The sequence below is a fragment of the Canis lupus genome, chromosome 9, assembly GCF_048164855.1.
Source record: "Canis lupus baileyi chromosome 9, mCanLup2.hap1, whole genome shotgun sequence".
Classification (NCBI taxonomy): domain Eukaryota; kingdom Metazoa; phylum Chordata; class Mammalia; order Carnivora; family Canidae; genus Canis; species Canis lupus.
In genome coordinates, this window is record NC_132846.1 from 18,932,866 (window position 1) to 18,945,143 (window position 12,278).

A 12,278-nucleotide genomic window follows, 5' to 3' on the forward strand; every position below is an offset into this window, starting at 1 on the left:
TAGATTTAAAAATTTCTGTGGAAAGACAGGTATGCACATTGAAATTATTTAATGTTAGCATATTTCCTTTATTTTTTATTTATTTTTTAAAAAGATTTTATTTATTTATTCATAGGGATGCAGAGAGAGAGAGAGAGAGTAGCAGAGACACAGGCAGAGGGAGAAGCAGGCTCCATGCAGAGAGCCTGACGTGGGACTCAATCCAGGGTCTCCAGGATCATGCCCTGGGCTGCAGGTGGCGCTAAACCGCTGCGCCACCGGGGCTGCCCAGCATATTTCCTTTAAACTTTCCTTTTGATATATATGATTGATTAATTATATACCTTTAGAATAATTAGTATGCCATTACATATAATTACTTAAATTTTAATGCTTGTTAGTATGACTTTGTGAATTTGAAACTGCCTTCTTTACACAAAGTAAGTTTTGGTTTGTTATAAGATTTGTAATGTGGGCATCTGCCTGGCTTAGTCAGGTAGATCATGTGGCTCTTAATCTCAGGGTCTTGAGTGCAAACCCCACATTGGATGTGGAGATTACTTAAAAGATCTGTGGTGGGGCAGCCCCGTTGGCTCAGCGGTTTAGCACCACCTTCAGCCCAGGGCCTGATTCTGGAGACCCCGGATTGAGTCCCGCGTCGGGCTTGCTGCATGGAGCCTGCTTCTCCCTCTGCCTGTGTCTCTGCCTCCCTCTCTCTCTCTCTCTGTATCTCTCATTAATAAATAAATTAAAAAAAAAAAAGAAAAAAAAAGATCTGTGGTGATGATTCATACCCATGTTTTGAGAGATGGCACTTCAATCTTAGAGGAGTTCAGAGGTGGAGTTATGATGTTGGAGGGGAAATGAGGTTTTTAAAAACAATTGATGCACTAATTAGTACTCATAATTACTTAGAATCGTTAATTATTATTTTATAGATAATTATTTTTGGTGTGTTAGCATTTGAAACCAGCTAAAACTGGTGTTTTTCTCTACAGTCTTGGTCTGGATTAAGCTAGGAAGATTATGTAGCATTTCTTATCAGAAGATCCAAATTTCTGGCCTGACTTATAACATTATCTAAATTTTGCTTAAAAGGAGGGCTGGCTAGGGACACCTGGGTGGCTCAGTGGTTGAGTGTCTGCCTTTGGATCAGGGCATGATCCTGGGCTTCTGGGATTGAGTTCTGCCCAATTTTCTCCCTCTGCCCAAGTCTCTGACCCTCTGTGTCTCTCATGAATAAATAAATAAAATAAAAAAAAAAAAAGGGTTGGCTAGAAGTTAAGTATTAACCGTTAATTTTTTACTAGATAAAAATAGACATTGTTCATCATGTGGAAGCAGTTTCACAGGAAATGTTAAGCTAGAATATTTCTCTTCAGAACTCTCATCTCCATAACCTTGAGAATTTTATTGTTTTTTCACTTCCTAACTGAAAATTAAATTTTTTTTTTCAATTTTTATTTATTTATGATAGTCACAGAGAGAGAGAGAGGCAGAGACACAGGCAGAGGGAGAAGCAGGCTCCATGCACCGGGAGCCCGATGTGGGATTCGATCCCGGGTCTCCAGGATCGTGCCCTGGGCCAAAGGCAGGCGCCAAACCGCTGCGCCACCCAGGGATCCCCTAACTGAAAATTAGATGCTGGAATTAGAATATTGAAGGTTTGGGAAATCTTGAGGTAATAAAAAAAATTATAACAATTTTTCTAGTTCTTTAAAATACTAAAAAGCATTTAGGTGAAAAAAATCATAAATTTTCTGTTGTCAGAAAGAATTTCATTTATTAATAATCTATTATTTTTAGTAATTTTTATCTTTAATGTGCATCTCAAAATGTTACTCCTTTAATTGTGATTTTTAAAAATTTTCTATAGAATGTATTAAAAATCTCCAGACTGAACAAGCATCTTTGCAGTCAGAAAATACACAATTTGAAAGCGAGACTCAAAAGCTTCAGCAGAAACTTAAAGTAATGACTGAATTGTATCAAGAAAATGAAATGACACTTCACAGGTAATAAAAATTATATTGTTAACTTCACTGTACGGCAAGTAAAATAGCTTAAAAATAGTGCATATTCAGCATATGTGATATGCAAAGTGCTCAACTTAGGATTGGGTAATATTTCTTCAGTTCATTTTTAAGGAAGTTATTTAATCTTGAAACACTTTTTTTTTTCCTGAATCTGACCATTTTTCACTACTTCCCCTACAGTGACTCGCATCTAAACAAACAAACCATCATCAGTTTGTGTCTGGTTTATTGCAGTAGTCTCATTCATGTGTAGTCTCTTTCCATTCAACTTCCTGCACAGTTGGTTCCAGTGGTGTGATCCTTCTAAAACCTAAATTTTGGGTCTTGTCTTTGTCTTGTTTGCAAACTCAAGTGCCTTCATATAGTACTTAGAATTTAATCCAAAGCTTTTATATGACCTAAAGACTCTGTAAGATCTGACCTTCAACTGCCTTTTTTTTTTTTTTCTCCCTGATTATGCTTTTAATTTTAGCTTATTTTTCTTTTTCCTTTATTATCCTCCAGTGCACTGGCATTCTTGATGAGATTTTTAGCATACTAAGCACATCTGTACCTCAGGGCCTTCTGCATTTGCTCTTTCTGCCTTGGATTTGTAGTTCCCTGTATAAGGTTAAATCCTTCATTTCATTTGAGTCTGTGTTCAGATGTTGCTTCAAAGAATCCTTCCCTGGATACCCTAACTAATATAATATATTACCTGCAATTCCCTCTTCCCTTATCTTGCTTTATTTTTCTTATAGCCCTTATAGTCTTCTGATGAATGATTGTCTTTTTTTTTTTTTTTTAATCTTCTCAACATTTAATGTAAACTCCCTGAATTACTTTGTTCTCTTTTCTTCTATATTTCTGGTGCCTAATGCTATGTCTGGCACATGGTACTTATTCAGTAAATATTTGCAGAATCTATAAATAAATATGTTTAGTACCTTTATATAATAGAGTGAAAGATTCTGTGCGTGTGTATATTGATGCCTAAATGCACAGATACACAGAAGGCTGTTAAGATACCTATCTGGAGACTCTAGATATTAAAATACCAGTATAGGACATACTTTTCATCATAAAAGGAAATAAAATATAACTTAATTAATATAATTTCAAGCCCCTTTAATGAAAGTTATTACAATTGATATTCATCATTCATAGATTCTGTACTTACAAATTCACCTACTGGGATCCCTGGGTGGCGCAGTGGTTTGGCGCCTGCCTTTGGCCCGGGGCGCGATCCTGGAGACCCGGGATCGAATCCCACATCGGGCTCCCGGTGCATGGAGCCTGCTTCTCCCTCTGCCTGTGTCTCTGCCTCTCTCTCTCTCTCTCTCTCTCTCTCTCTCTGTGTGGCTATCATAAATAAATAAAAATTAAAAAAAAAAAAAAAACAAAAAAAACAAATTCACCTACTTCTGGAAACTTAACTTTTAACCCCAAACCAGTACTTACAGAGCTGTAGTGGTTATCTTAGGCACAGAATGGGAAAAAATGTGAATTGCCCAATGTGCGTGTTCCTGTTCTGCCTTCCTTTTTTTTTTAATATTTTATTTATTTACTTATGAGAGAGAGAGAGAGAGGGGCAGAGACCCAGGCAGAGGGAGAAGCAGGCTCCATGCAGGGAGCCCGATGTGGGACCCGATCCCAGGACCCTGGGATCACACCCTGGCCCAAAGGCAGACACTCAACCGCTGAGCCACCCAGGCGTCCCCTGGTCTGCCTTCTTATTTCATTTCTCATTTTGTAAACAAGCATCCTTTTTGCAGTATATGTGGTGCCACATTTTTGGGCTTTTTGTTGGTGATTTAGCTGTTTAAGATGGTCCCCAGCTATTGTGCTGAAATAGTGTGTAGTGTTCTTAAGTGCAAGAAGGCTGTGGAGTGTCTTATAGAGAAAGTATACGTGTCAGATAAGCTTTCTTCAGACATGAGTTATGATGCTGTTGGCTGTGAGTTCATTATTAATAAACCAACAATATATGTTAAATAAGGTGTCTTTAAACCAAAACACATAAAACAGGGTTATGTATTGATTGGTGGATGAAAATACTGTGACCAGAGCATGCAGAAACCTAACTCTATTTCCTTGAGAGCAATGGTTCAGTATTTGCTAATTAGGATTTGTGGTGACTTTTAGAACATAACTGTTGGGAATGAGATGCTGTTTTATGTATTTGGAAACTGGTAGAAAATACCAACATTACATTGCCTTCGGGATGCTGGTGGATTTGTTAAGCTCTGTCATTGCAAGCTGTATACTGCAATCATTCTTTGGAGTCTATTCAAAAATTAAAAACTTGCTGTTCATAATCAGTCTTTGGGCCACTGCTCAGGATATGAAAGAGAAGTAAACTTGATTAAATGGAAGAGCTACAGAATGGATACCTCATGGTTTTCCATCAGTAATTTTAGGAATGGATGACCCTTCATTTTAATTTAGGATGAAAGATATTGTGAGTAAAAATTGGACATGAAGAATTATTTTAGGTGAAAGGAATATTTTTGAGTGTATCTTTTTGAACTTGACTGGTTGATTATAGAATTTTGATGAGGAATGTTTAAAATTTTTTTTCTTTGTAAGATTTTATTTATTTTGACAGAGAGAGAGAAAGAGAAAGAGCACAAGCAGGATGGGCAGCAGAGGGAGAGGGAGAAGCAGGCTCTCTGCTGAGCCCCAGTGTGGGCCTGGATCCCAGGACCCTGAAATCATGACCTGGGCTGAAAATAAAATTTAGATTCAGTAATTTTGATATTTTTCAGGATTAATGTATTATATATTACTAGCACTTTTCCAGATTTAATATTGGAGAGAAGTGAAATAGCATAACATAGAAGCTTGATATATTGCTGTATTATTTAAAAAAAATTTATTTTCATTCTTTTTGGAGAGGGGGAGGGGCAGAAAGGGAAAAAGAGAATCTTTTTTTTTTTTTAAGATTTTTATTTTACTTATTTTTAGAGAGAGAGTGCGAGCAAGCGTGAGTGTGTTTATGGGGGTATAAAGGGAGAGGGAGAGAATCTTAAGCAGGTTCCATGCCCAGGGTGGAGCACAGTACAGGGCTCAGTCTTACAACCCTGAGATCATGACCTGAGCCATAATTGATATGTAACTGAGTGAACCACCCAGATGCCTCAATATGTTGTTTTAAATGTGTGACGTGAGATGTGATTGTTTTTTAGTTAAATCATCAGACTACCTTTATAGTGCAATTTCCATCATTAATGAGCCTAGCCAAATTCAAGGGAAAGGTTCATAGACTTTACTTCTCAGCAGCAGAGGTGTCAAAGAATTTCTGGTCATTTTTAATCTAGATTCTGTAAAAATACACCTCCTTCCATATCCAAGCCCATTATATTTTCATGCTTTTTCTGAAGAGATGACTTATTTTCTTCTAACACCTATGAAATGATTGACCTGGCAAATCCTTTCTTAGCAATTGGTAATGTAGTTTGTGGAATATAAAACATTTAATCCTGCCCTGTAGAATTTCTTCAATAGTTTGTCATGATCCTCCCCAAAGTTCATGAAGAAGGAGAGACTGAATCACATTTAGGACTCCAAATGTGTTTCCTTGTGGTGTTTAATAAGTATTTCTTGAAGGACCAGTGTTGTTACTGATGGTATCATGTGAAACAACATGGGTAATACGGTATAATGGAGTCACTACTTGCTAGCTCTATGCCTAGCTTCACTTACTTAGTTTCTCTGTGCTTCCTTTCTCTTTGTGTAGAGCTGTTGTGATAATTAAATAGGGTTATAATACATGTAAAAGTCTTAAGAACAATTTCTGATTCATACTAATGGCTCGCTAAATTAGCTATTATTATTAAAAGAACTAGAAGTAGTAAGTAGGACTACTACTACTACTGCTTTTATTTACTTTGGGTTCTTTTTTTTTTAAAAAAAAAAGATTTTATTTATTTATTCATCACACAGAGAGAGAGAGAGATAGAGAGAGAGAGAGAGGCAGAGACACAGGCAGAGGGAGAAGCAGGCTCCATGCAGGAAGCCTGATGTGGGACTTGATCCCGGTTCTCCAGGATCACACCCTGGGCTGAAGGCAGGCACTAAACCACTGAGCCACCCAGGGATCCCCTACTTTGGGTTCTTTATAAGTTGTTTTTATTTTTGTTTGTTTTGTTTTTTGTTTTGTATATGTGTATGAACCGTCCTGGAAGCCTGTTTACTATGTTAATGACTTAACCAATTTAAAAATTATTGAAATACAGTTCGTTAGTTGGTGCCTTCTTGTCTAATAAGTGTAATGCTGCTTTACTTAAGAAGTCTTGATAAATAAAACATAGTAGGATAGTTTTTACTAATATTTACCTTTGGTCTTATTTTTATGATAATGTCTTACAGAAAACTCTTACGGTACTTGATGGGATGAGCACTGGGTGTTTATACTGTATGTTGGCAAATTGAATTTAAATAATTAAAAGAAAACTCTTAAAACTTTTCTAATATAGTGGTACTATATTAGACAAGGTGGTTTATAATTTCAGTTTATAATTTTAAGTTCCATACCATAAATATTTATGCATGTACTTTTTTTCTTGCATGTGATGTTTTTAGTGGTATTATGCAAATTGTTTCATGGGAACCACTAGAGATATAATTAAAAAATGTGATTGATTATCTTATGATACTGTAAAAACAACAACAACAAACTTTTTGTTTTAAGGAAATTAACAGTAGAGGAAAATTACCGATTAGAGAAAGAAGAGAAACTATCCAAAGCAGACGAGAAGATCAGTCATGCAGCTGAAGAGTTGGAGACCTATAGGTATTAAATGTATTTCTTTTTGAGGTTGGGGAGGGTATCCAAAAACCTAATACCAGAAAAAAATAATAAAGCAACCAAAAAAAAAATAAACCCAACATATTTTTTATTATTTTTCATTTGGATATCTTGCTCTTATGCAATTATACAGAAAATATAAAAAGGAAAAAATGTTTTCCTTTCAGTGTGTATGATTTTAAATCTCTCACATTAGTTGTATTTGAACATGGGAAATCCTGTTTTATGTTAATGAGAAGAAATTTTTGAATCGCCATTAATTTCAAGGTCTTTCCTCTCTGGTTCAATTGGGAAAGAATGTATATAATATTAAGGAATTCGAGAAGTAGGCCTCAAAAAGAAGAGTGAGCCACAGTCAAAGATCTGAAGAAGTGTTTATATATCTAGTTGTTTCCTTAGTTCACTTATTACTTCCATGGAAATAATAGAAAATATTGAGAAAATAAGGGGCAGGATTTAGCAATATCTCAAATAGTTGTGATATTTCATTTTATATTAGAAAGACTAAGCTTGGGTTTTATCCAAAAGAAGAAATTATCCTACTAGTCATGTAAAGGTAGTAAGTATCATTTTATTTTACACAAATGGTTAATTTCCTAGAATTCTTTTATGGTTACAGACATCTGAATAAATCTCCCAAGTTCATGCTTTTAAAAATAAAAACAAACCAATATACCATATAAATCCTTGCATGACCTTTGGTTTAGGTAAATCAGAGTAGTAGTACTCTTAAAGCACAGTTAATGTTAAATTATATCAGATAAAAGTATACTCCTTTAGAACCTCTTAAAGGTGCTTAAATGTGTGGAGTTCTAGAGTTATTTTTTACATAAAGCACTCCAGATGCTTTAATTAATATTTTCAGTAGACATAGTGTATTCTTTCATTTCTTAGTATATGTTAATCGTTGAATGATTATTCCTTATAGAAAGCGAGCCAAAGATCTTGAAGAAGAATTGGAGAGAACCATTCATTCTTATCAAGGGCAGGTATATGTGTGTGTGTGTGTGTGTGTGTGTGTGTGTTGTGTGTAAATTAAAACAATTATCGTTTGTTTGAATTGGTATCTCTATTTTTTTTTTAATTTTTATTTATTTATGATAGTCACACACACAGAGAGAGAGAGAGAGAGGCAGAGACATAGGCAGAGGGAAAAGCAGGCTCCATGCACCGGGAGCCCGACATGGGATTCGATCCTGGGTCTCCAGGATCGCGCCCTGGTCCAAAGGCAGGCGCTAAACCACTGCGCCACCCAGGGATCCCCTATTTTGATGCAGGAGTATAGTTACTTGATAGTTGTACACCTCTCTTGAGTTTTTGCACATGTCTGTGGGACATTTATAGGGAGCCAAAGTTCTGAAATAAGAGACTTTGTTTAAAATTACCATGTCTCCTGCTTCTTTAGGAATGTGGATTGAATAAATAAACATACATATACCCACACTGGGGTCTCATATTCACTCAGGCTAATTATCTCTTAGTTGGTAACCCATTGTAGTTGATTATTGAATAAAACAGAAATTTACTAGACAAAAATTCATTGAATTTTTAAGAATATACTAGAGTAGATCATGTGTATATGAAAATTTGCTTTAAAAATGTTACTCACTTTTCAGAGATGCTTGAGTTATTTTTGAGTTTATGAGTTGTGTACTAAGTTATATTGGTAGATGTGAAATTTTTTACTTAAGAAAATCAGTAGTATTTTAATGAATTTCTTTTTCAGATTATTTCCCATGAGAAAAAAGCACATGATAATTGGGTAAGTATTAACTTTTCTTTGTCAGATGGTTCTTTTTCCTTATTTATTTATAAAGATTTTATTTATTGATTAGAGAGAGAGCACAAGCAAGAGGAAGCAGGAGAGGGAGAGGCAGGTCTCCTGTGGAGCAGGGAGCCCAGTGTGGGGCTCAATCCTGGAACTCTCGGATTATGACCTGAGCCAAAGACAGATACTTAACCAACTGAGCCACCCAGGTGCCCCTTTCCTAATTTAAACGAGTAGTTTAAAAGATACTAAAAACACTAAAAATTAAGGATAGTATTAAATCAGTTTCTTTTAATTTTACTGGTAGTGAAATTTTGCTCTTTATGAAGTGAATACTTTGTTACAACACAGTTATTCACAAAAATCTGATTTTCCCTCTTTGCTTTTACTTTGCAAGGAGGTTATGCTCTCTCTGGGGGAGACGATGTAAGGTTCATGGATTAATTGTTTGAGGGCCCTGGATTGCCACTAATTATTTGTGGACAAATTACTTAAAATTACTGGGCTTGTTAACTCATCTGTGAAAACAACAGATTGAACTAAGTGATATTGAAAGCCTCTTCTAGTTGTAAAAGTTATACAATTTAGGTATCTGATTCTCAGTATTGAATTACTTGGTACACATCAGGAAAAAGTTCATCATGAAAAATGGCATGTGAGTGCTCCAGAGGGGAATTATATCAGGAAATGATAAGGATGCAGATTTCACTAATTGTAGGAAATACCCATCTGACATGTAGAACTGTTATAACAGCTGGCCTTTGTAGGACTTGTCCCTAGGAGTCTTCAAGGGGAGACAGTTTGCCTACTGGGTGAACACGTGGATTCTGGAATCAGCCTAATCAGCCTGTCATGATTGGTATTCTGGTTCCATCACCTGTAATGACAACAAATATTGTTTTCTTACCTGTAAGGAAAGATGGATACATCAGTAGTACCTATTTCATAGAGTAATTATGATGAGTAAGTGAGATAACTAAAGTAAGGTTGTTAGCCAGGTACCTGACACATAGTAAGCACTCCGTACATGCTGTTATTACACTGTTACACTGAAGCTTGGGAGGTACTTCTTAGATGTGGATGTTTCTGGAGTGGAGTTCCAGCATGGGTTGAGAATTAGACATGTTGAATATCTAGGCTCTTTCCATTTCTCAGATTTTGTGTTGAGGGCTCAAGTGAAGATTCGTTACTGAATTAAGCTGGGTTTGGAGATGAATTTAGTCTTTTTCGCCACTCCTCACCACTTTCTGAATACTAAGATGCAGATTACTTTTTAAAGATGAGAAAAACTTAAAAAAAAAAAGAGAAGAACTGATGTATGTTAATCTCTTGTGTTCTAGACAGTAGACTTAAAGGCATATTACTTACTCAATCCACAGAATTACTCTGTAAAATAGATATTATAATTCAAATTTTACAGATGAGAAAACAGCCCAAGATTACATGATCAAAGAGTGAAGAGTAGAGATTGAAATTCTGACCTTTTAGATTCTAAGTCCGATCTTTTTCTGTTATTGTACATGGCATTTCTTGTTTAGCAAATAAGACACTGACTTCATGTTAAAACATACAAAAAAAAATACCTTTTATGTCTCAAAATGACCTTTTAAAAAAGATTTTATTTGAGGGGCATCTGGGTGACTCAGTGGTTGAGTGTCTGCCTTTGGCTCGGGTTGTGATCCCAGGGTCCTGGCATTGAGTCCCGCATCAGGCTCCCCGCAGGGAGCCTTCTTCTCCCTTTCCCTATATCTCTGCCTCTCCCTGTGTGTCTTTCATGAATAAATAGATATAATTAAAAAAAAAAAAAAAGAGCTTTTGAGAGAGTGTGAGTGCATATATGAGCAGGGGGAGGGACAGAGGGAGAGGGAGAAGCAGACTCCCCACTGAGCAGGGAGCCAGATGCAGGGCTCAGTTGCAGGACCCTGGTATTATGATCTGGGCCAAAGCCATTCACTTAACTGATTGAGCCACCCAGGCGCCCCTCAAAATGAAGATTTTTTGGGGGGGTTTCATAAAGTATGCTTAATGAATAAAAAGTTCAGACTACATAGAAAAGATGTACAAAGAAGTAATCAGCAATATCACTTCTATACCTAAAAGAATATATTTAGACATAAATCACATGATTTAAAAAGTGTAAACATACTATATATTATTACTGTTTTATATTCTGCTTTCTTAATATATTACAGATTTTTTTCTATGAATATTTTATAATTTATATGAACTTTTCCCATTTGATAAATGCTTCCTTTGTTTCCACTTTTTTACTGTTACAAATAATTTCATAGTTTCAGATTTTACTTTTTCCCTTGACCATTTCTTTGCTCCATACCATTAGACTTAACCTTTTCTTCTTTTGAACTCACATAATACTTTGTTTCTATGTGTTCTGTGGCAAGTACTGTGGTCATTTATAATTGTCTTTACCACACATTTAAGCTTCTTAAGATAGGGACTGTTTCTTTCTCCTTAACACCTGTACTTAATAGAATGCTTTTTTGCATATAAGTATTTAATATCTGAATACAATGTGGTCATTCATTGAAATTACAGTTTTACTTAACCTTTGAAGTATAAGCTTTTCAAAAGTCTGTAATCATTTAGCATCAGTGCATAAAAACAAATATATATCTTTCAGTATCTTTCGTATTGATACCACGAGAATCAGTGAAATTTGCTTTTGACTTACTCACTTTGCATTGTTTTGTGCCTTATAATTAAGAGTAAATATGTTATACTGTGTAGAAAACATTTAGAAGTAGTTTTGGTTCTGCATTGTTCAATGTTAAATGAATTGGTATTTTATTAACTAAAATTGTTTTGGTGTAATATTCTGTTTTGTTACTATAAAACTGATTATATGGTTATATACTAGAAAATGATTTACACTTGGAATCTTTTTAATATTGCTAAAATATGGTTAAGCTGTGTTTGTGTGTGTAAATATTTAACATACTTTATTCTTAGGCCAGATAGTCTTAATGTGTAGTTCATAATTTTAAGTGAATACATTTGATAGTTCTTTTCATTTGTAAGAAGTTGTGGTTATAGATTGAGTCATTGTGATACATTCATTTGCCCAAGTGGATTGTATTAGTTTGGCCAGGTCTGATGTTCCATAGACTACTGCTTCATAACTGGAGAGTTCACAGAATGATGGGAAACACGCAGTATTCCATACACTTTTAACTTTTGCCCACAAACTATTTAGATTGAATATTGTATGTTGTTGGCATTTATTGTAAGTTTTTTTTTTTTGTAACATACGTATCTGATTTTCTAATCTTTTTTTAAATAAAAATTTCATTAAACGCATATAAAAAAGACTATAGAAATAATGATTTTTACAGTGCTGTGCACTTAATAGACCTGCTGCATGCTTTGAGCCTTTAAAAAAATGGCCTATACGGGGATGCTGTGAAACTGTTTTAGACCTTTATGGTTTCATAGAATTATAGTGATAACTCTCCAGAGATGGCTTTCTGGTATTTTAGCCAGCGTACCCAAGCCTAATGATTCTGAGTCTCCATTCCCATCAGCCTAAACTCGGGTCCTCCTACATTGCTTTTTTGTGGTATTTGGGTATTTACAGCACCAAATAGTGCTAATCCTTGACTTCACATCTAGATAACAGCATTCATTGGCAAGCACATAATCAAACTCCAGTCTTAGACTCATGTCATCTGGTTATAGGAAACTCATT

The 12,278-nt window shown here is 35.3% G+C and overlaps 1 protein-coding gene across 16 annotated transcripts in view; it reads left to right on the forward strand.

Moving 5' to 3' along the window:
- The window catches only part of MIA2 (MIA SH3 domain ER export factor 2), a 91,081-nt gene that overhangs the window by 54,817 nt on the left and 23,986 nt on the right, over positions 1-12,278 (forward strand). For all 16 annotated transcript variants that reach the window (XM_072838395.1, XM_072838396.1, XM_072838393.1 and 13 more), the window contains 4 exons: positions 1,856-1,994; positions 6,688-6,789; positions 7,733-7,793; positions 8,531-8,566. In XM_072838395.1, coding sequence (XP_072694496.1) covers positions 1,856-1,994; positions 6,688-6,789; positions 7,733-7,793; positions 8,531-8,566 — 338 coding nt within the window. The remainder of the gene's footprint in view (positions 1-1,855; positions 1,995-6,687; positions 6,790-7,732; positions 7,794-8,530; positions 8,567-12,278) is intronic.